We start from the raw sequence: 22,086 nt of genomic DNA on the forward strand, positions 1-22,086 counted from the left end.
GAAGCGGAGACATTAAACTTAATATCGTTTAAAAAAAAACAAAAAAAAACAAAACCACGTAAACAGATGAACGATTAAAATACAGCAGTAAATCGTCTACGGCACCATAGCGTAATGGATTAAGGCGCTGGACTAAAATACATAAGGTCCAAGGTTTGAATCCTTACAGCAGTCAAGCTACGCTGAAGAGGAGTAGGGCTCCGAAACACGCGTGTCCATAGATTACTGTTTAAAAAAAAATAAATTATATATAAAGCTGAATGTGTGTGTGTGTGTGCGCGCGCGTGTGTGTCTGATCAAGAATAGGCTCCTATATGGTTGACTATTTACAAAAAACTGATTGCATATAACGATAGAAAATGTATCTAGACACAGGAATGGGTATGTTTGATCTGGCAGAACGGTGGTTCATTAAAATTGTGGGGTCTGCGTTCGCGCCTGGTCAACAAAGTATGGAAATAAAAAAATTTAAAAATTAGGAAAAAAAAAACAAAAAAAAAACGTTTACAATATTTTTGATATAGATGTACATAAGAATACTTTGATAAGTAGGTTTTAACTTAAACAGGGATGATATAAAAAAATTGTTGGTCTGCGTTCGCGCCTGGCCTCCATAGAAAGAAAATAGGCACAAACCTTAATAAAAACTTTTCATATCTATCTGCGTAAGTATACTTTGATAATTATGTTTCAGTTTGAAGAAATATGGTATAATAAAATTATGGGGTGTTCGTTCGCACCTGACCTCCATAGAATGGAAATATGTCACAAAGTTTAACAAGGTTTTTTAATATAGATCCACAGAATATTGTGATAAGTGTTTCAGTGTGAACAGGTATGGTATAATAAATTATGGGGTTTATCCATTTTATTTTTACTTTCATCATATTTTGCTTTGGTTTTGATACCCCCAAATTCTAAGCTATCTCTTTACAACCCTTCCTTTTCATAACCTATCATACTTTCATAAATCAGAGTTCATTTTCTGTAGGCTGTTTTTAAACCCAGTCAACGACGGGTACTTTTGCTAGTGTGTGTGTGTATATATATATATATATATATATATATATATATTACACTAGCAAGCCGCCGGCATTGCCCGGTCATATAATACGCTTTAATATATTTTTGAGATATCTTAAATATTTAGATATAATAATACGAAATATGAAAAATATATTATATTGGACCCAATACCTATAAAAGATAAAATGTGTGTGTGTGTGTGTGCACTTCCCTACCAAACTACTCCGTCAATTTTCGGTCTACAGATTCGAGATTTGACATAAGAGGTATTAAGATTTGGGAAAATCTTTTTAATCGGTTTTTGGCCAGAAATTTGGCGGTTAAGGAGTCAAAGTTCAACAGTTTGACCTTTGAGAACTCTAAATTCCTCCACCAATTTTGGGTCTAAACACTTGAAATTTTAGATATGAATTCCTTGGACATTGGTCTAACTTTATAATTTTATTTGAGCTCAAAACAATAAATGTTAAGGGGTCAAAATTGGGGTCAAAGTTAAAAAATATTGACGTCTGCAGTCAATACCAACTTTTCTCTATGGTAGTGAAGGAAGCCTATTATATAGAAACGCATTACCGTACATAGGGCCCGAGCAAAGCCGGGCGGAACTGCTAGTAGTAAGTAAAAAAAAAAAAAAAAAAAAAAAAAAAAACAACGACTTGTGCACCATCACCGAGAATCGAAATCAAAACGTTCAGCTTAGGATTAACGCTTGAGCTATGAAGACATGTTTGCTGCAAAGCTAAAAATTTAAACATGAATCAATAGTCATTGCGTTACGCATGCATATTCGTAATGCCGTCGTTCAACCTTCACCAGCAAATTTCATTTTTTTTTTTTTTTTTTAATTTTCAGTTTTCCGGGCTAAAACTCAAATATAAAGTTTCGCATGGGTTTGAATGCTATATATATTAAGTAAAGTGTCTGTAGACCAAAAACTGACTGGAGTTTGGTAAGCAAAATGTTTGGTTATCTTTCAGATGCAAGGTTCCTTGTTTACTTGCGGTTGTAACGATGTAAGATTCCGTTGTACGGAAGACCAAATCGGCCATAATTTAAATATTTAAATTTATTTACTGAATTTAAATATTTAAATTGATATACTGTTTAAATGATAATATACGTCTACGATGTTTTTATTGGCGCTTTTCTTCGTATTTTTTAATAACATTTTTTTGCACCATTTACAAGGTTTTTTTTTTACAAATATTTTTTTTAATACTGTAATAGTAAAATAAAGTTACATTTATTAATTATACGAAAAAAGTATCTCGTAATGTTTGCACACGAGATTTTTTTCCTGTTGATTTCTAACTTCAGTTACAAATTTCTAATAAAGATTATTTTTTTTATTATTAAAAATACATTTCATGAAAACACTCATTATAAAATGTTCACGTTGTTTAATTAAAAGTTCTCAATTTCAATCTAATAGTTTTATAATTTTGTTATTTTGTTACAAATTTCTAATAAAGATTATTTTAATTTTAACGGTAATTTGGTTTTCATTATAAACTCCGTCATGTTAAAGGCTTTAAAATCACTTTAAATAGTAAATCAATTTTAATATTTAAAAAAAAAGAGAAATCAACAGGAAAAAAATCTCGTGTGAAAACATTACGAGATACTTTTTCCGTATAATTAATAAATGTATCTTTATTTTACTATTACAGTATTAAAAAAATTATTTGTAAAAAGAACTTGTAAATGGTGAAAAAAAATGTTATTAAAAATATGAAGAAAAGCGCCAATAAAAACATCATTTGGCTGATTTGGTCTTCCGTACAACGGAATCTAACATCGTTAAAACCGCAAGTAAACAATGAACCTTGCATCTGAAAGATAACCAAATGTTTTAAACAAATATATATATATATATATATATATATATATATATATTTATTATATACATACACACACACATACATAAATATATACAGAAATAGGTTTGTGTTTACTATAACGTTTTTACGCAAATATTATGCAAGTATAAACCATATAGAATATCTGCATGGATATAATTACACGTAATAGTTAACTAAAGATGATCATCACATAAGAAAACCGAAAAAACTAACAGGGAATTAATTAAAATGAATGTTTAAAAGAATATGCAAATTAGCTAGATCTTTTGCAGATGAATGCAATTCCACGACCCATATATAACAAAGTTGTATTTTCTTTATAAAAAATTTTTTTTCTTTTAATATAAGCGTGTAATTACTTGTGCTAATGGAAATTCAGTTAACTTTGTTGAAGTTATATTTTTGGATTTTACCGTCACTGGATTATTTATCTTCCACCAGACTATCCATTCACGTGTAATCACCTTTTTCTTCGCCATATTCCCTCTGCTTCACTTTTTTTGTTTTCAAGTAAGTTCTTTGACTTACTTGTTGTTTCATCAAATACTTTTGTATGCAAAATCCGATCCCGCATTTTGCTAATTCCTCCCCTCTGATGAAAAGGAAAGTATTTCTTCGAAACTCTGCGGATTACAGACTATCCACTTATCTAGTGTTTCCTTTTCAGATTAAATGTTTTTTTTTATTACATTTTCACCCCAAACAAAGCAAATTGCCACTTTAGTGTAGGGGGCTACTATCAGGGGCAACAACTACTGGGGTACTATGTAGAGATTTGGGCAGCAAGATGTCGGTTCACGTTACACTTGAATTTCTGCACGTCAGTACTGTTGAGGAAGCAGGGACCTGGGACGGAATTCCAGAGTCTAGCGGTTCTGGGGAAGAAACTATTGGAGTAAAAAGATCTTTTACATCTAGGGATCTCTACAGTGTGGGGGGTGGGATTTAGCAGCCTGTCGGGTTTGTCGAGGGTGCTCATTTCAAAGTGTTTTTTACCATGTTTTATTAACTGTTTGCTCGTATATATATATATATATATATATATATATATATACATACACACACACACACACTCCTAAAAATTTGGGGGGCTTTTTATGTATTGATATTCATATTTCAAAGTCAAATTGGAAAAAAAAAAATGGAATTTTGAGATATTTTGATTTAAACTGCAGCAAAAGTAGTATTCAAAGCTGGTGACGTTACCACTTTACGAACGTGACACGCATATGAACTAATTAAAATAAACTAAGATGAATGTACGACTTTTTTTTTCCAATTTTGATCCATTTTTGACTTAAAAACTATTTTTACCAGCTAAAGACCCATAAAAGAACGGCTCTTAGTCATGCTGTGGAACTTTCAGTTTTTGGAAGAGATAGAGTTTGAAAAAAATGGAGAGAGGCTTTAATATATTAGATTAGTTTGGTCAATTATTTGTTTTTATTCGATGCCTGTCAAGTCAATGTTTCATTCGAATGCTTTTTTTTTTTTTTTTTTTTTTTTTTTTAAGTGTCGTCAGGTGTTCTTACCTTTAAAGAGTGGACAAGCTTTCCAGATAGTAACCGGCCCCAGAGAGGCGAATTGACCAAATGCAACTTCAAAGAAAAACAGCGGTAGGCCAGCAACGAGCAGCATTATAAGGTATGGGATCAAAAAGGCACCTAAAACGTAAGTAAAAAACGGGAGAGAAATTATTAAGGGGTCATTCAAAAAAAAAAAAATCATTTCCTGTTTTTGGAATAATCATCTTTAGTCTTAACTTTTTTGATCCCCATCTGGCATCAGTTAAAATGAATGGCTCTCGTCTTGCGGAGGCCTCAAGTTTTGACAGGCTTCTGGGCTTGACCTTTACTCCTGATCTTAAATGGAATACGTACATCAAATCTGTTGCCAAGGCCGCTGGAAAAATGGTCGGATCTTTCTATCGATCCAGTAGATATCTCACTGCTGATGCAATTCTCTATATAAGAGTCAGATACGTCCAATGATGGAATACTGTTGCCACATATGGGCAGGAGCTGCTAGAAAAGACTTGTCCTGCCTTGATAGGGTTCAAAATAGACTTTGTGGCCTGGTGGGAGATGTCCTTTTCTCTTCGCTGCAACCTCTATCTCACAGAAGAGATGTTGCGAGTTTGTCTCTGATGTATCATTACTTTCATGGAAAGTGTTCGACTGAGCTTCAGTCTATCAGTCTATGGTCCCCCCTCACCAAACTTTCACAAGAAACACTCGCCTAGCTGAAAACACTATCAATAATTTTCCCCATTCTTTATCTGTGCCTAAACCTAAACAGATTCCATGATCAAAGCTTCTTTCTTAGAACTGCACGCCTGTGGAATTGTCTTCCGTTTTCCTGCTTTCCAGCTGTCTATAATATGGTTGTCTTCAAGTCCAACGTGAACAAGTTTCTGATGAGCCGTTCCACTTAAGTTAACAAATTTACCGAACTTCCATTATTATCGATTACTATATTGTCCTTTTGACTACTGTACACTCTTTAACCCTCATCCTTGAGTGGCCTATCGGCCTTGATAAGTGTTGCCGCCTATGTAAAAAAAAAAACAAACAAAAAACCTTACATCTAGTGGCTTCGTTGTAATGTTTTGACCTTTTTGCCGTGATCATAGCGTTAACTGTGGCAGGCAGGGCCAAGGGTCAACACAATAATTGATCTGAGTGACGGCGGGGTCGCTGGATCGATTATTATTAGAAAAACAAACAATTAGATTGGGAAAAATTGATTAACAACCAAAATAAACAACTACAAAAAGAATGTGATTTTAGAAAATACAGGAAAACATAATTTTTGGTTTGCATAAACAAATAATCAGATTTATGTTACGTCAGCGGTTGGGGTCTTAGACACGTGATGAGATGTAGATTTGGGGAGAGTCTAGTCAACGTTAGATGAACATCAGAGAGAACGAACGACTTAACGAGGAGTTGGTTTATCCATGACGCAGGGAGCGGCGTTTTCTCGGGCAGCCAAGATGTGAAGACGTTGTAATCTCTGAAGATGCCAGCCGGAATCATGAAAATAAATGTTCGTATATAATCCAGGTATGTGTTGTGTTATTTACAGCTGTTAAAAAAGAACTGTTTGTCTACAACTGTTTTAATACGTCCACGTCAACCGTTTCCTGTTAGAACTGTTGCATAAATGTTAGAATATACACATTAGACGATCAACTAAATGATACGACGTATATACATACACACATTTACACGTACATGAATATACAGATGAAAGAAAACCCAACTATTCAACGTGAACGTCTTTATAGAACGTATATACACACACACACAATGTAACATCATGCCCCCCCCGTGAAATAAATAAAGGGTTCAGCTAGAAATTCCCGAGTTCGACAAGGTACACTTGAAAAAAAGTTGTAAAAATCACTCAGGAGAACCTTCGTCTGAGGAACCCATATATATCTATAATATAAAGCTGTGTGCGTGGTCACGAATAGGCTCCTAAATGGTTGACTATTTTTAAAAACTGATTACATATAATGATAGATGTATCGAGACACAGGAATGGGTATGTTTGATCTGGCAGAACGGTGGTTCATTAAAACTGTGGGGCCTGCATTCGCGCCTGGTCCACAAAGTATGGAAAAAAAATTTTAAAAATTATAAAAAAAAAAGAAAAAAAAACGTTTACAAGTGTTTTTGATATAGATGTACATAAAACATACTTATCAAAGTATTCTTAACTTAAATAGGAAGGGTATAATAAAATTGTGGGGTCTGCGTTCGCGCCTGGCCTCCATAGAATGGAAATAGGCACAAACTTTAATAAATACTTTTCATATCTATCTGCGTAAGTATACTTTGATAATTATGTTTTAGTTTAAAGAAATATGGTATAATAAAATTATGGAGTGTTCGTTCGCACCTGACCTCCATAGAATGGAAATGTCAAAGTTTAACAAGGTTTTTTTTAATATAGATCCACAGAATATTGTGATAAGTGTTTCAGTGTGAAAAGGTATGGTATAATAAATTATGGGGTTTATCTATTTTATTTTTACTTTCATCATATTTTGCTTTAGTTTTGATACCCCAAATTCGAAGCTATCTCTTTACAACCCTTCGTTTTCATAACCTATCATACTTTCATAAATCAGAGTCCATTTTCTGTAGACTGTTTTTGAACCCAGTCAACGACGGGTACTGTTGCTAATGTATATATATGTATGTATGTATGTATGTATGTATGTATGTATGTATGTATGTATGTGTGTATGTGTGTGTGTGTGTGTGTGTGTGTGTGTGTGTGTATTATTCAGAATAATGAAATACAACAAATCTACTGGTGTGCAAATCCAGTGATTATCGGTCTTACAAAATATTGATTTGAAGTTCAATATCTTTTTTTTTTTTGCTGCATCAATATTCAATCTCCCTTATTCTATGTAGTTAAAATGATTAAAAGTTTTTAAAAACATTTCATTTAATTTTCTATGTTTATTACCTATAGCAAAATATTTTTTCTCTGAGGAGATGTCTAAACATCGAAAGCTCATGGGTTAAGGAAATATATTTTACTATACTGTATTCTTTGTCTTGCATACAATAAAATTTCTATATTTTGAAATTTAACTTTTTCAAATCAAATTTTAAATTCCTAAATTATGATATATATATATATATATATATATATATATATATATATATATACATACATACATATATATATATATATATATGGCTGTCTATACGTTGTAAAAATAAAAATTAATAGTAATCAAAAGTTTATTTCGTTAGATTTCTTCCAAGGGAGGTAACTGCCTTTATTAATTTAATTATTGACAATTACGATATAATAGAATTCTCAGATTATTTTTTAACAAAACGTAAGTATAATTTTGGATTGTATGATTTTAAAAATTATAATTGTAAGGATTGATGAGTTTAATTATAATACCTAATAGATTTGAATTATGTATGGTTTTCAATTCGGATCAATTGTTTAGTTATGATAACTGACCGAAATGATCAATCATTTTTTTTTAGTTTCGTATATACAAGCATGTATAATAGTTTATAATTTGTTGACATTATTTTCCTAAGTATGTATACAAAACTTATAATTAATTTACTAATTAATAAATATAACATTTTGGTAGAAGAATCAAATTAATTAAAATTGTTAGTACGAATAGTTGGGTTTAATGACTTCGTTTGATAAAAATTCAATATGGCGTAATGGAAAAATATAATGGTAACTGCAGCTTCTCTTCCAATTTTCGGATTTTAATCATTTCAAATCACATTTCAATTCCTTTTGGCGGATTGATTGTTGCTATTTCTTCGGAGGAGTTAAGGGCATAATAGATTAACTGATTGATTTTGAGCTACGAAACAGATAGATACTGTCAAGAATTGTATAAGTCAATTGAATTAAAGGAATACATAAGATGGTCAACATCATGAATTTTGGAATAGGACTCTTATTTTCTCTCATTTATTTTATTATATATATATATATATATATATATATATATATATATGTAATATTTAGAGGTACAGAATTTAAATAAAGTTTTAAATATAATGGGCGGAAGTCTCTCGAGAGCTCTTTCAGCTATCATCTCATCAGGAGATAATCGATAGCGTAAAAATAATACTATGTCGAAAGTAAAGAGTTCTGATGGGGAACTATTGAATGTGCCAAAAATTACGGGGACACTAAAATAAAGTTTATTAACGTTTAAAAAAAACGATTAAAATAATGGCACAACGAGGAAAAAAAAAACAGGAGAAAAGATTCACAGTTCCCCAAAGAGAAACAATGCGTTAGATGTTTCTTTCTGCCGGCACAAAGAAGATTTCCGCATCGCAATAGAGACAGACTCCAAAATCTTAGTTTGCTTAACATCCAAAATAGCAATATTGTATATCAATTCAAATGCCAGTGCGATGCTGGTTATGTTGGGCGAATATCCTTGCATCTTTTGACTCGTATAAACCAGCATGTTCCATCGAAGATCAGACAAGGGTGGATGGGGTCTAGTAGTCTCCCTCCTTCTGCAGCCTTGGACTCTGCTATTGGCCAGCATTTGGTTGACAACCTGTGCTGTGCCGATAGATATAAAATTGAATGGTTCGAAGTGCTACATAGAGCGGACTCCAGAAACCATTTAACGATTGGAGTCTGTCTATTGCGGTGAGTAAACCTTTGTACCGGCAAAAAGAAATATCGAACGCATTGTTTCTCTTTGGGGAACTATGAATCTTTTCTCCCGTTTTTCTCCCCTCGTTGTGCCATTATTTAAATCGTTTTTTAAACGTTAATAAACTTTATTTTAGTGTCCCCGTAATTTTTGGCACATTCAATAGCCCCCCCCCTCAGAACTCTTTACTTTCGACATATTATTTTTACGCTATCGATTTTCTCCTGATGAGGTGATAGCTGAAAGAGCTCTTGAGACTTCCGCCCATTATATTTTACTAGCGGGGGTACCCGGCGTTGCCCGAGTGTTTGTTTCCGGGACGGGGGGGGGGGAGTTTTAAAAAATGTTATGGTAGGTAAGTAGGAAGGATCAAACCCGGAGTCATGAGTAAAAGTAGGAAAATAAAGTGTGAAAAAAACAAAAAAAACATCTGCAACGTTAACAGTTCGGCCACCAAGAAAAGTCCATTCCAGTTGTTTAGGAAAAAAAAAAAAACAACGACTACGGTAGGTCGGCGCGAACGTGAAAATATAATGTTAATTGTCCAGCACGCTAACCACTACGCCACAGAGCACTGCAGCTTAGTTTAGTGATTTTAAATAACTTCACATGAAAGAACTACGAAGCCAAACCGGTGTTCTCTTCTCAACTTTTCCTTGTGAACGATCCCCAAACGGTGTTAAGTGGTGGCAGGGGGAGGAGGAATTTATTAGAGAGAAAATATTTTACCACTTCCATTGATCTTAACCGATTTTGGCCGTGACTTCTCAGCAGAAAAAGTATAGAAATCTAAGATAATCGAGGAATTTGAGAAATAATAAGCCTATAACACACCTCAGATATTGTTCTGCCGTTTGTGCATATTATATTTGCATGAAATATCTTGATTTTTAATCCTATTAATGTCAAAATCAGACGGGAAAAAATGAGTTAATTTTATTTATATAGAGAAGAGATATATATATATTTAATATTGTATGTGCGTGCGTATGTATGTATGTATGTATGTATGTATGTGCGTATGGAAGTGCTCATGACCGCCTGTTTTACGTGACATGTGTTTGGTTGTTTTTATTTATTTATTGTTGGGACTGATGAACAACGTGTGTCCGGTGCTGTATAGTTGGACCCCCACTGCCTTGTGGGCCAAGGTTCTTTAACCGAAGGCTTAGGGGGCGATAACCCTGACAGAAACCTCCAGAGAAGCAGCATGCATGAACCAACGGTGTGTGGAATATGCTCTGGTGCCCAGCAACTCAAGTCCCAGACATGGACCAAATAGCATTTGGGGTGGAGAGGACTCCCGTAAGCCGTGGTGAAGGAAACCCCTCTAGGAGAAGCAAATCTAAAAAAAAAAAACAAAGCGGAAGACCAGTACCTGCATTAAGCTGGTCTGCAGTTTTACTTGTTGCTGGCTATCTTGCCCTTACTTGTTACTGGATCTCAACATTTTGAACCAAGAGAGGACTTGGCTGTCGTACAAAGCTAAAACTGTCATAACATCTTTGTATGGACACTCCTTCAGACATTTGTCTTGGAGAAAGAAAGAAAAAAAAAAAGGCAAGTCTTGTTAATCACATGAAACTGCACAATGATACGGGCTCCATTGCTGTTAGTTTCTTCCAAATCACTGACCGTCTTCAGTGTCATGTCTGCTTAAGGGTGTGCCAGTCACTGATAGGATTGTAGACTTTCAGTGACTGAGAAAGGAGCACTCGTCTGACAAGATGCAGCAATCATCAGAATGTACGTACGTGCGGGCGTACGCATATACGTGTGTGCATATGCATGTACGTGCGTGAATGTCATGTGCTACTGGTACCATGTAACCCAGTACTACCTGCCTCATGGTCGGGTCACCGGCGACTAAACTCGTTCCCTTACCAGACTTGTTTGGTGAGGAAGGTGGCCAGTCTCCCTGAAAGATTAAAAAACAAGACCTTCCAAAGGGCGAATGAACCCTTTTTCAGGGTCAATGGCCAACTAGCACCGTGTGTGTTTGTGTATGTGTGTGTTTATTGGGATAGAGAGGGCTTCCAAAAGCCGTGATGAAGGCAACCTTTTTAGGAGAAGCAAATCTCTGATTTAAAAAATAAAGCGGGAGATCAGTACCCGCATTAAGCTGGTCTGCAGTTTATTTTGTTGCTGGCTACCTTGCTCTTGCTTGTTGCTGGATCTCAACATTTTGAACCGAGAGAGAGACTTAGCTGTCGTACAAAGCTAAGACTATGTAACATCATCTTTGTATAGATACTCCCTCAGGCATTTGTCTATAAAAATGGTCCTGTGACAATGGAAAAGTTGTGACGTGTGGAGGCTTGGAATGCTGGAAGCATGTTATAATTGATCTCAGTGACCGTCTTCAGTGTCATGCCTGCTTAAGAATGTGAATTCACCGGTAGGACTAAAAAAAAAAAAAAAAAAAAAATCATTTTTTGGCTCATGGACTGTGTCTGAGGGAGTAGAACTCGTCTGACAAGACGTTGCAATTATCACGTGCGTGCGTATGCATGTATGTACGTACGTGGTTCTAGATATGGCCTTAAACTATATCCGATGCTGAGGTCCCAGCTTGGGGGTTTTGGAGAGTGTGGAGCAACCCTTTAATTGCCATTGCTCCCAGGTCCACTCTGACCTGGAGTAGTAGTACCTGTTAGGGTCCCAACTATGGGTTAAATAAAAACCAACTTGAAAAAAAAAAAAAAAAATATATATATATATATATATATATTATATTATATTAAAAAAATTTGTCAAAATCACTGGCTTCGACGTTAAATGACCTGAAAAGGGTTGATATGCCGTAAAACAAACAGCCAACCAACATACGTGCATATACATGTATGTATGTGCGTGCATACGCATGCATGTATGTATGTATGTACATGCGTGCATATGTATGTGCGTGCGCATGCATGCATGTATGTGTGTGCGTGCGTGCGCATGCATGTGTGTACTTACGCATGCATGCATGTATGTGCGTGCGCATGCATGCATGTGCCTGCCTATGCATGCGTGTATGTATGTGCCTGCGTCCGCATGCATGTATGTATGTATGTATGTATGCATGTATGTGCCTGCGTAAAACCAACAGTCCAATTGATATGAAATTACAGGCGCTTGGATTGTTTTTTGTTTTTTAAATTAGTTTGTTTTCGACTCACATATATGCAATACATGTTATTTTGATGACAAATTCACACATAATTTTCCAAATAACTGAACGTACGACGAGAAAACAACAGTCCAATCGATATGAAATTACAGACGCTTGTATTTTTTTTTACTTGACTTTTGGAATGTACGTATGCATAGGCATATGTATGTGTGTGCGTATATGTGTGCCTCTACATGATTATGGTTGCATGTGTGTGCACACGTATGTTGGCGTACATCTGTATGTACGCATGTGTTGATTGTCATGTGTGCGTGGAGTGGAAAGGGTTCCCGTAAGCCGCGGTGAAGGCAACCCCTCTAGGATAAGCAAATCCTAGATTAAAAAAACAAAAAACAAAAAAAAACAACAAAAAAAAAAAACAAAACAAAAGTAACAAAGCTGGAGACCAGTTATCAAAGCCCAGAGGCAACTCGAGGATAAGTGTTAAAGAGTGTACAGTAGTCAAAGGGACAGTATCACAGGAATCGTTAGAAGTGTAAATTTTGTAAAATTGGGGCATTTTAAGGGAACGACTCATCAAGAACTTGTTTACATTGGACTTGAAGACAGCTGAAAAGCAGGCAAACAGAAGAGTTCCACAGGTGTGCAGTTCTAAGAAAAAAAGCTTCGTTCATGGAATCTACATTTAGGTTTAGGGACAGATAAAGAGTGGGGGAGAGTTTTACTTGTTGCTGGCTATCTTGTTCTTGCTTGTTGCTAAATGTCAACATTTTGAACAGAGAGAGAGAGAGAGAGATTTAGCTGTCGTACAAAGCTAAAACTCTGTAACATCATCTTTGTATAGATACTCCCTCAGCCATGGAAAAGTTGTGACGCGTGTAGGCCTGAAATGCTGGAAGCATGTAATAATTGATTTGCCATCATTATATATATATATATATATATATATATATATATAGGTGTATGTATGTTGATGTACAGGTGTATGTATATGTGTGTATATCTATGTGTATATGTATGTATATATGTATATACATATATATATTGTTTGTATGTATGTGTATATATGTATGTGTGTATGTATGTGTATATATGTATGTGTGTGTATGTATATACGTATATATATTGTTTATATGTATGTGTATATATGCATAGGTGTATGTGCATATATGCATGTGTGTATATGTATGCATAGGTATGTTCATGTACAGGTGTATGTATATGTGTGTATATCTATGTGTATATGTATGTATGCATGTGTGTGTATGTATATATGTATATACGTATATATATTGTTTGTATGTATGTGTATATATGCATGAGTGTGTACCTGCATATATGCATGTGTGTATGTGTATATATACATGTATGTGTATGTATGTATGTGCATGAGTGCATATTTATGTATGTGTATGTATATTTAGGTAAGTGTATATATATGGGCATATGTGTACATGTGTGTATATGTATGTACATGTGTGTATATGTATGTATATGTGTGTGTATTTATATGTATGTACATGTGTATGTATGCGTGTTATGCATTGTGTATGTATATGTGTGTGTATGTATTTTTACAGATAGGTATGTGTGTATTTGCATTTATATATATATATATATATATATATATATATATATATATATTAGGCACCGCCAAAACTAGGGGGGCAGGTCAGTACTTTACTACGGACCGTCTTTTTAAAAATCTACCAAAAATCAGGTAATTATCCGATCAATACGAAATTTTCAGCGATTATTAGGAGAAGAATGAACTTTATAACAGTGTCCTTATTTTTCTATAAACGATATTTATATATATATTTTTTTTGCTTACAAAACCCCTCGTTGTTTTGAAGTGGGAACAAATATGCTTAAAATAATCATCTGAAACTGAACAAAACATATTGTGTTGTTGTAAGGGACAGAATTATAGATTAAAAAAAAAAAATTGTTTGCATACCTTATTTTGACGTCTGAATATCAGAACTTCGATTGTATTTAATTATCCCGCTTTTGAGTTTTTAAGTGTGAAATTCGGTGAATATGTTAAGTAAAATAATTAATTTAAGTTAAGCAAAACAAAAAAAAGATTTTTTTAATATTTATACGAAAAAAGCCATTTTAAAATTGTTGATAAATAAATTAACTATTTTCTTTTAGCGAGCCGAATAATGCATGGCCATTATTAAACAGGGCATGCTTTGAATAATCGATACAAAAAAAAATTCGATAAATGTTGTGCCCTTTGTGTTAAAAATAGCATCATTTTTTTCGAACCCGTTTGAAAACGTTTGCCGCCTTTCGACTACGGTGGACCAAACGCGCTGAAATAATTTTTTTATTATTCTGCTTTAAATTGCCCCCCCCCCCCAATTTGGGGAGTCTGGCCCCCACACACATACACATTAAAAACCAAACTCATACAAATGGTCACCCATCTGGTACTGGCCAGCCTCAGCTTAATAATACATTGAAATTTTCGTCACTGAAAAATAAGTTTTTTTGGCCTGTTTGGTCTTCCATAGTTTTCTTCTTTATAAAACGCAAACGTAAACAGAGTCGATTTCGACTCTACATGGACGCGAAATATCTGGTTACCTATATGAATAAGTGGAATTATTTGAAATTCAGGTACTTATAATATTTTTGCATATTCTCTTAGAAAATCATCCTAAATCTTAGTTAGACAATAAATAAATAAATTAATTATTTCAAAAACCTTTTTTTTTTAATATTTAAGTACGTTTTTTGTGCAAGACAAAAAATGTCAATTGTTAACTTTTTGGGAAAGTTTAACATTTAAAATTTAATTAAAAATAGAAAAAGTTTTACATTATTCTGTTTTCTATATGATAAAATTCAGGGTTTTATCTTTCTGGAAAAAAAAAAAGTTACTCAGAAATAATGGATTTTAATAAATGTAATTTAGTTTTAAAAAACAACAACAACTTGATTTTGCGGCCATTTTTGGCGGTGCCTAATATATATATATGTGTAATGTGTGTGTATGTATGCCATTGACTTGTCTTGTGTGTGTTGATGTATGTGTACTATGTATTGTGTATATATGTATGCATATATGTGTCATATGTATGTGTGTATGTTTGTGTATGTATGTTTGTATGTATATATGTGTATGTATACTAGTGACCGTCTTCAGTGCCATGTCTGAGCGTGTGAATTTTTCCGGCAGGACTAAAGTCATTTTCGGCTCATGGACTTTCAGTGCCTGAGGGAGTGGCACTCGTCTGATAAGACGTTGCAATCATCATATACCTGCGTACGCATGCATGTATGTATTTGCGTACGCATGTATGTGTGTATGCAAAAGTTTAAATGGGCATTGCAGACTACAGCAAATAGAAACTCTAAAGTTGCATGATCGTATGTAACAAAGAAAAAAAAAAAAAAAAAAAAAAAACTTACCCCCGCCATTAGAATAGGCCAAATATGGAAATCTCCAAATGTTTCCTAAACCGACGGCGTATCCGATCAAAGACAATATAAACTCGAATTTACTGCCCCACGTACCGCGTTCGACATCCGGCTGCAAATAAAACGTAAGTATACAGTTTTACAAAGAACAAAAAAAAAAAAAAAAAAAAAAAAGAAAAAAGGTTACATACTAGGGGAGGTTGTTATTGCAAATGGATGCGTGACAGACTTACGAGATTGTTGCAAACATACGCAACATTAGCAGTATCAGAATTTTTGTAGGAATTTTTGACACCCCTAACACGAAACTGCGAATACAATATAAAAATCTCGTAATTTCTCTGTTAAAAGTGGGTTATTTATTTTCTTTATGGATTATACTTCCAAAATAAACTATTACAGTTGTTTTAAAAGTAATAAAAATATTTTTATATTTTTTTTAAAACAGTAATGAATTTTCCGAACTCAATATTTTTCAATTTTTAAACTCAATATTTTTAAATTTTTAAATTTTAAAAATCTATCAAAATTTTTCTATTGATTCTATTTTTACGATATTTTCAGGGTCAATGTGAAATTTTATGTTCTTTCCAATAAACCGAATATAATATTTTAGACAAACGTTTTTTTTAAATTCACGCCCCCCCCATTTTCACGCCCCCCCATTTTGAAATGTCTATTAAAAAGTAAATAATTAATTTATGTTTAATAGGTTTATATATCACAAATTGAAGAGAAAAGGTCAATAAATAATATATTCAAATTTAAAACAAAAAAAAAAAATCAGTTTTTTAGAAATTTACCTGTAAAGTCCGAAGTTTAAAACCTTATTTTATAAGAACACATTTTTTCTTTTTGTCTTTTTTTTTTTTTTTTTAATGAAACCTTGGTCCTTGCTCCTTTAATTGAAAAAAAAATTAGGGCTTGAATTACATTTTTCGAGGAGTTATAAGCTTAGAAAGATAGGGGGTCGAATAATTTACGCCTCTCATTTTGAAATGTCTATTAAAAAGTAAATAATTAATTTATGTTTAATAGGTTTATATATCACAAATTGAAGAGAAAAGGTCAATAAATAATATATTCAAATTTAAAACAAAAAAAAAAATCAGTTTTTTAGAAATTTACCTGTAAAGTCCGAAGTTTAAAACCTTTTTAAAAAAAAAAAAACACATTGTTTTGTTTTGTTTTTTTTTTAAATAAAACCTTGGTCCTTACTCCTTTAATTGAAAAAAAAAATTAGGGCTTGAATTACATTTTTCGAGGAGTTATAAGCTTGGAAAGATGGGGTGGAATTATTCACTATTTTCACGAAATTTCTGACACTGCTAACGCAACATGCCAACGGCACTTTTTTTTTCATACGTATGCGTAACAGACAAACGAAAATAGTGTTTAAAACGGGTGCGTGACAAACCAGCAAATTGTTATTTCAAACATGCTTGACAGACCAATGGCACTTATTTCATACTATGGTACAGTCCATATTTTACGCAAATATTAAATCGTGTAGAATATCTGCCTAAATATAATTACACGTAATAGTTAAGTAAAGATGATCATCCCATAAGAAAACCGAAAAAAAAAAAAAAAAGTCACTACCGGCGAGCAACGTGAAGCTTCCTCCCAGTGCACAGCGGCGAGTTCCTGACTAGAGCAGGGAATCAATTTATTTGATTAACAAGAAAAGTAGAAGTGTGGAACATTTGTTAATCCTTTTTAAATCCCGAGCAACGTCGGGTCGCCCCTTTTTTCTTTCTTTTTTTTTTTTACATGGTGGTCACCACTTATTAAGGCCCAGAAGTCACTCAGGGATAAGGGTTATTGCCAGTACAGTACGTTAATGTGGAGATTTGATGAAGTGTTTACTTATGGGGGCGGTTCATTAGGAATTTGTTAACGTTGGACTTGAAGACATCCAGGTTGTAGTCAGGTGGGAAGCAGGCAGACGGAACAGAGTTCCACAGGCGTGCGGTTCTAAGAAAGAAGCTTTACTAGTATACAATAAATATATAATGCCATTTTCTATAATCTAAATCTCACCTGTCTGTTTAAATGTATGTATGTATGTGTGTCAGGTCATGTGCTACTGGTACCATGTAACCCAGTACTACCTGCCTCATGGTCGGGTCACTGGCGACTAAACTGGTTCCCCCACCAGACTTGTTTGGTGAGGAAGGTGGCTAGTCTACCTGAAGGATTAAAAACAAGACCTTCCAAAGGGCGAATGAACCCTTTCTCGGGGTCAACGGCCTACTAGAACTGTGTGTCTTTGTGTGTATGTTGGGATGAGAGTGCTCCCGTAAGCCGTGGTGAAGGCAACCTTTCTAGGAGAAGCAAATCTGATTTAAAAAAAAACATAAAAGCTGGAGACCAGTACCCGCATTAGGCTAGTCTGCAGTTTAACTTGTTGCTGGATCTCAACATTTTGAACTGAGAGAGAGACTTAGCTGTCGTACAAAGCTAAGACTCTGTAACATCATCTGTGTATAGATACTCCCTCAGGCATTTGTCTATTAAAATGGTCCTGTGGTGATGGAAGTCATTTTGGGGCTCATGGACTTTAAGTGCCTGGGGGAGTGGCACTCGTCTGACAAGACGTTGCAATCATCATGCCTAAAACATAGGACAGAGGCGACAGAGTTCCACGAGATCCGTGTCTTTTGAAGCACGACCCTTCGGAGGACAAATATCGAAAAATTAGCTAAAAATAATTTCTCCACCCTTAACTGGGCACTTTTCTACAAGGAGGGGTCGCTTTTCTCGCCGATATTTTCAAAAGTTATCCCCTCTTTTCGATTATCTAGCCTTAATTTAAACCTTCGTCACTTCCGGTTTGGCGATGGGCGCAACGGCAAAGACGTAAGTTTTTTTACATTCTTTTCCTCCTTCGCGGTACGGGTTCGAGTCTGCTTGCTACTACCACTTTTATTTTTTTGCTCAACACACTTCCAAACATCCGGGCAACGCCGGGCACCCAAGCTAGTAATCAATAAAAGTTGCTTTTGTACAAGTCCGGCTCAATTTTTCTGGAAAAAAAAAAACAAAGAAAAAAACACAAAAAAAACACACAAAAAAACAAACACAAACACAAAAAAAAAACACAACACAAAAAAAACACACAACACAACACAAAAAAAACACACAACACAAAAAAAACACAACACAAAAACACACAACACAAAAAAAACACACAACACAAAAAAAACACACAACACAACACAAAAAAAACAACACAAAAAAAACAACACAAAAAAAACAACACAACACAAAAAAAACACAACACAAAAAAAACACAACACAAAAAACACAACACAAAAAAAACAAAAAACACAAAGAAAAATTAAAAAAAATAAATAAAAAAATAAAAAACACAAATAAACACAAAAAAGAAAAGCATTCAAAACTTTTCAATCTCAAATATTCGTTTTTTTTTTTTTTTTTGTTTTGTTTTGTTTTCGAGTTGTTTTGCAAACAAAATGGCAGCCTAAAATCTTCGTCGTAGGAAACAAATGTGCCGCCATCTTGTTCGTCAAAGCTCATAAAAGAAACAAAAAACGAATATTCGAGATTAAAAAGTATTTTAGACACAAAAACGAAATTAGTCAGGTAGGTACAAAAATAACTTAACAACGGCAACATTTATTGCATATTTAACATCTTTTATGTTTTTTTTACCTTTTTATTCGTTTGTTGGAGTCGCTGCTAAATTCCCGAATGCTATTGTGGTACTTATGTTACTGGGCTAAAATAATGACGTTATTGTTTAGAAAGCCATTCTTAATATGGAAAAGAGAGGAAGGGTTGTAACTATTTTGTATCTTCACCTCACAATATAAAAATGATATCGTACAACTCGAATTTAGCAAGATCAAAGTGTAATAGCTGTTCTGATGCTACAGTTCAATTTTTGTTCTCGGTTAGTGGAGGAGAAATCCTTCACGACCGAGACAATTTTTATTTTTGTTCCTTTTCTCCGCATTAAAAAAAAAAAGAAAAAAAAAAGGACCTTGGTGTCTGACTCTGCCCTTATGGGGAGGCGAGTAAAAAGAAAATCGAATTTAGCGTGAACATACGATTTTTAAAATGGCACAGTAAGCACCGCCAAATTTTTTTTTTTTAGGTAGGGTTTTCTATTCAAATTTTATGGTATTTTTTTTCTTTAAACGAAAGTACAGGATAGTCAAAAAAAAAAAAAATGAATAATAAATAATAAATAAGAATTAGTTTATAAATTATTTTAGCATGGTTTTTAAACTGCAGAAGTACCAGAATTAGCCTGGCTTAAAAATACGTGATAATGCAGAAAATGTTTTGTTTCCTCATCATCCTGCGCCCCTAGCCGAGATGGAACTCCTTATACCCTTCCAGTATTCCCTATCTTTCATATATATATATATATATATATATATATATATATATATAAGCGAAAATGCATGTATGCGTGTTTGCTTTTTCTGTATGTCTACAAAAGGCTTTTTTCAGAGAAGCAGTCGCTCGCTTCACAACTTTTTAAAACTTTTTATATCACATATAAATCGTAATATCTCACAGTTAACAACGAAGCTCGCCTGTCTATTTAATTTGCTCGACTTCGGGAAGATAAATATTCAACATTTGTCGCTCGCCGCATGTGGGTTAGTCTTTTTCCTATAACATCTTGGGAAAATAAAAATTTAAAAAAAAAGCGTTCCCGCAGTAAATGAAATACTATCCCGCAGTCAAACTTGACCTCATTAAGTCATTAAAACGGGCACCTGCCAAATCCAAGTAATTAAATAAACTCAAACGTGTTTCCGTTAGCATCTCGCGGTGGCCCAATGGTTAAAACCATCGCACTCTTAATTTCCAACTTTGCCTCAACGGTTCGGGTTCGATCCTCATACTTACCAAAACATTTTTTATTTTAACCCCCCCCCCCCGGAGTTTTCACACACACCTCCAAACACCCGGGCAATGCCAGGTACCCCTCGCTAGTCTATAATATAAATCTCACCTGTCTGTTTAAATGTTTGTAAGTCTGCCTAAATCTTTCGACAGAGGCGACAGATTTTCATGAGATCAGTATCGTTTTGAAGCGCGACCCTTTGGACGACAAATATCGAAAAATTGGCCGAAAACATTAATTTCTTCCCCCTCAGCTGGGCACAGGGAGGGGGTAGCTTTTTTTTCCTCGATATTTTCGAAAGTCATCGCCTCTTTTCAATTGACTAGCCTCAATTTAAACCTACGTGACTTCCGGTTTGGTGATGGGTGCAACAGCAAACGCGTCACTTTTTTTCACGTTCTTTTTCTCCTTCACGGTACGGGTTCGAGCCTGCCTGCCACCACTTTTTTTTTTTGCTCAACACCTCCAAACACCCGGGCAACGCTGGGCACCCAAATGATCTTCCTTCGTGATGAATGTATCTCGTATCCTAGTTTGGTTTTTCTCAGCATCCTTCCTATTACTTTTTGATTTCATGTCATATTTTGCAAATATGCTCCCATGTCTCAAGGTCCATGTGAAACCGCTTTAAATTTACTTTGATGTTGTCCTTATACCTCATCTTTTGGCCACCCTGGGCATGCTTTCCCTCAACAAGCTGAGAGTAGAAAATCTGTTTTGGGAGGCGGAGGTCCGGCATTCGGACAACATGACCAGTCCATCTGAGCTGGCGTTGAGCAACAGTAGCGGTGATAGTAGGAATGTCAGCCTCACTCAGGACGCAGGTGTTGGTGCGTCGGGCCTTCCAACTGATTCTGAGGATTTTTCGGAGGCATTTTTGGTGGTACGTCTCCAGGGTTTTTACGTGCCTCCTGTATGTGGTCCAGGTCTCCGATCCATAGAGAAGAGTGGGCAGCAAGACAGCTTTCTATACCATGATTTTGGTCTTTGCCAGAAGGTCACGGTTCTCAAATACTCTCTTCCTTAGCCTTTAGAATGCCCCACTGGCACAGCTGAGACGGTGTTGTATTTCATCATCTATGTTGGCTTTTGATGATAGGATGCTGCCTAGGTATGGGAAGTGGTCCACAGTTTCCAGTCTAGCGTTGTCAATGGAGATGTTTGGGAGTGAGACTGGAGTACTGTTTGGTGGTGATTGGTGGAGGATTTGAGTTTTTTTTATATTGATTGTTAGTCCTAGCTGTTTGTACGCCCTCGTGAAGGCAACCAGTGTACACTGTAGGTCCTCTTCTGAGAGGGCTACAAGGGCGTTATCGTCTGCATACTGTAGCTCCATAATGGATATGGTGTTCGTTCGACCTTTGGCCCTAAATCTGTTGATGTTAAAAAGTCGCCCGTCAGTTCTGTACATAATCCGAACTCCACGGGGAAGATGTTTGTCCGTGAGATGGAGGATAGCAACAATGAAGATGGAGAACAGGGTTGGGGCAATGACACATCCCTGTTTCACTCCCGTGTCAACCCTGAAGGGCTCTGTTTCATCTCCACTACTACTGAGGACTATAGCTGA

General features: G+C 34.9%; 1 protein-coding gene across 1 annotated transcript in view; it reads right to left on the reverse strand.

Moving 5' to 3' along the window:
- Nucleotides 1–22,086, reverse strand: part of LOC145271278 (sodium-dependent proline transporter-like) — a 161,583-nt gene that overhangs the window by 133,180 nt on the left and 6,317 nt on the right. Inside the window, exons 2-3 of the mRNA XM_080126832.1 lie at nt 15,620–15,740; nt 4,421–4,552 (exon numbers count right to left, since the gene is read on the reverse strand). Of these exons, the coding sequence (XP_079982958.1) occupies nt 4,421–4,552; nt 15,620–15,740 (253 nt within the window). The remainder of the gene's footprint in view (nt 1–4,420; nt 4,553–15,619; nt 15,741–22,086) is intronic.

The sequence above is a fragment of the Euprymna scolopes genome, chromosome 46 (assembly GCF_053919585.1).
Source record: "Euprymna scolopes isolate OS-2025 chromosome 46, ASM5391958v1, whole genome shotgun sequence".
In the NCBI taxonomy this organism is placed as follows: Eukaryota; Metazoa; Mollusca; class Cephalopoda; order Sepiida; family Sepiolidae; genus Euprymna; species Euprymna scolopes.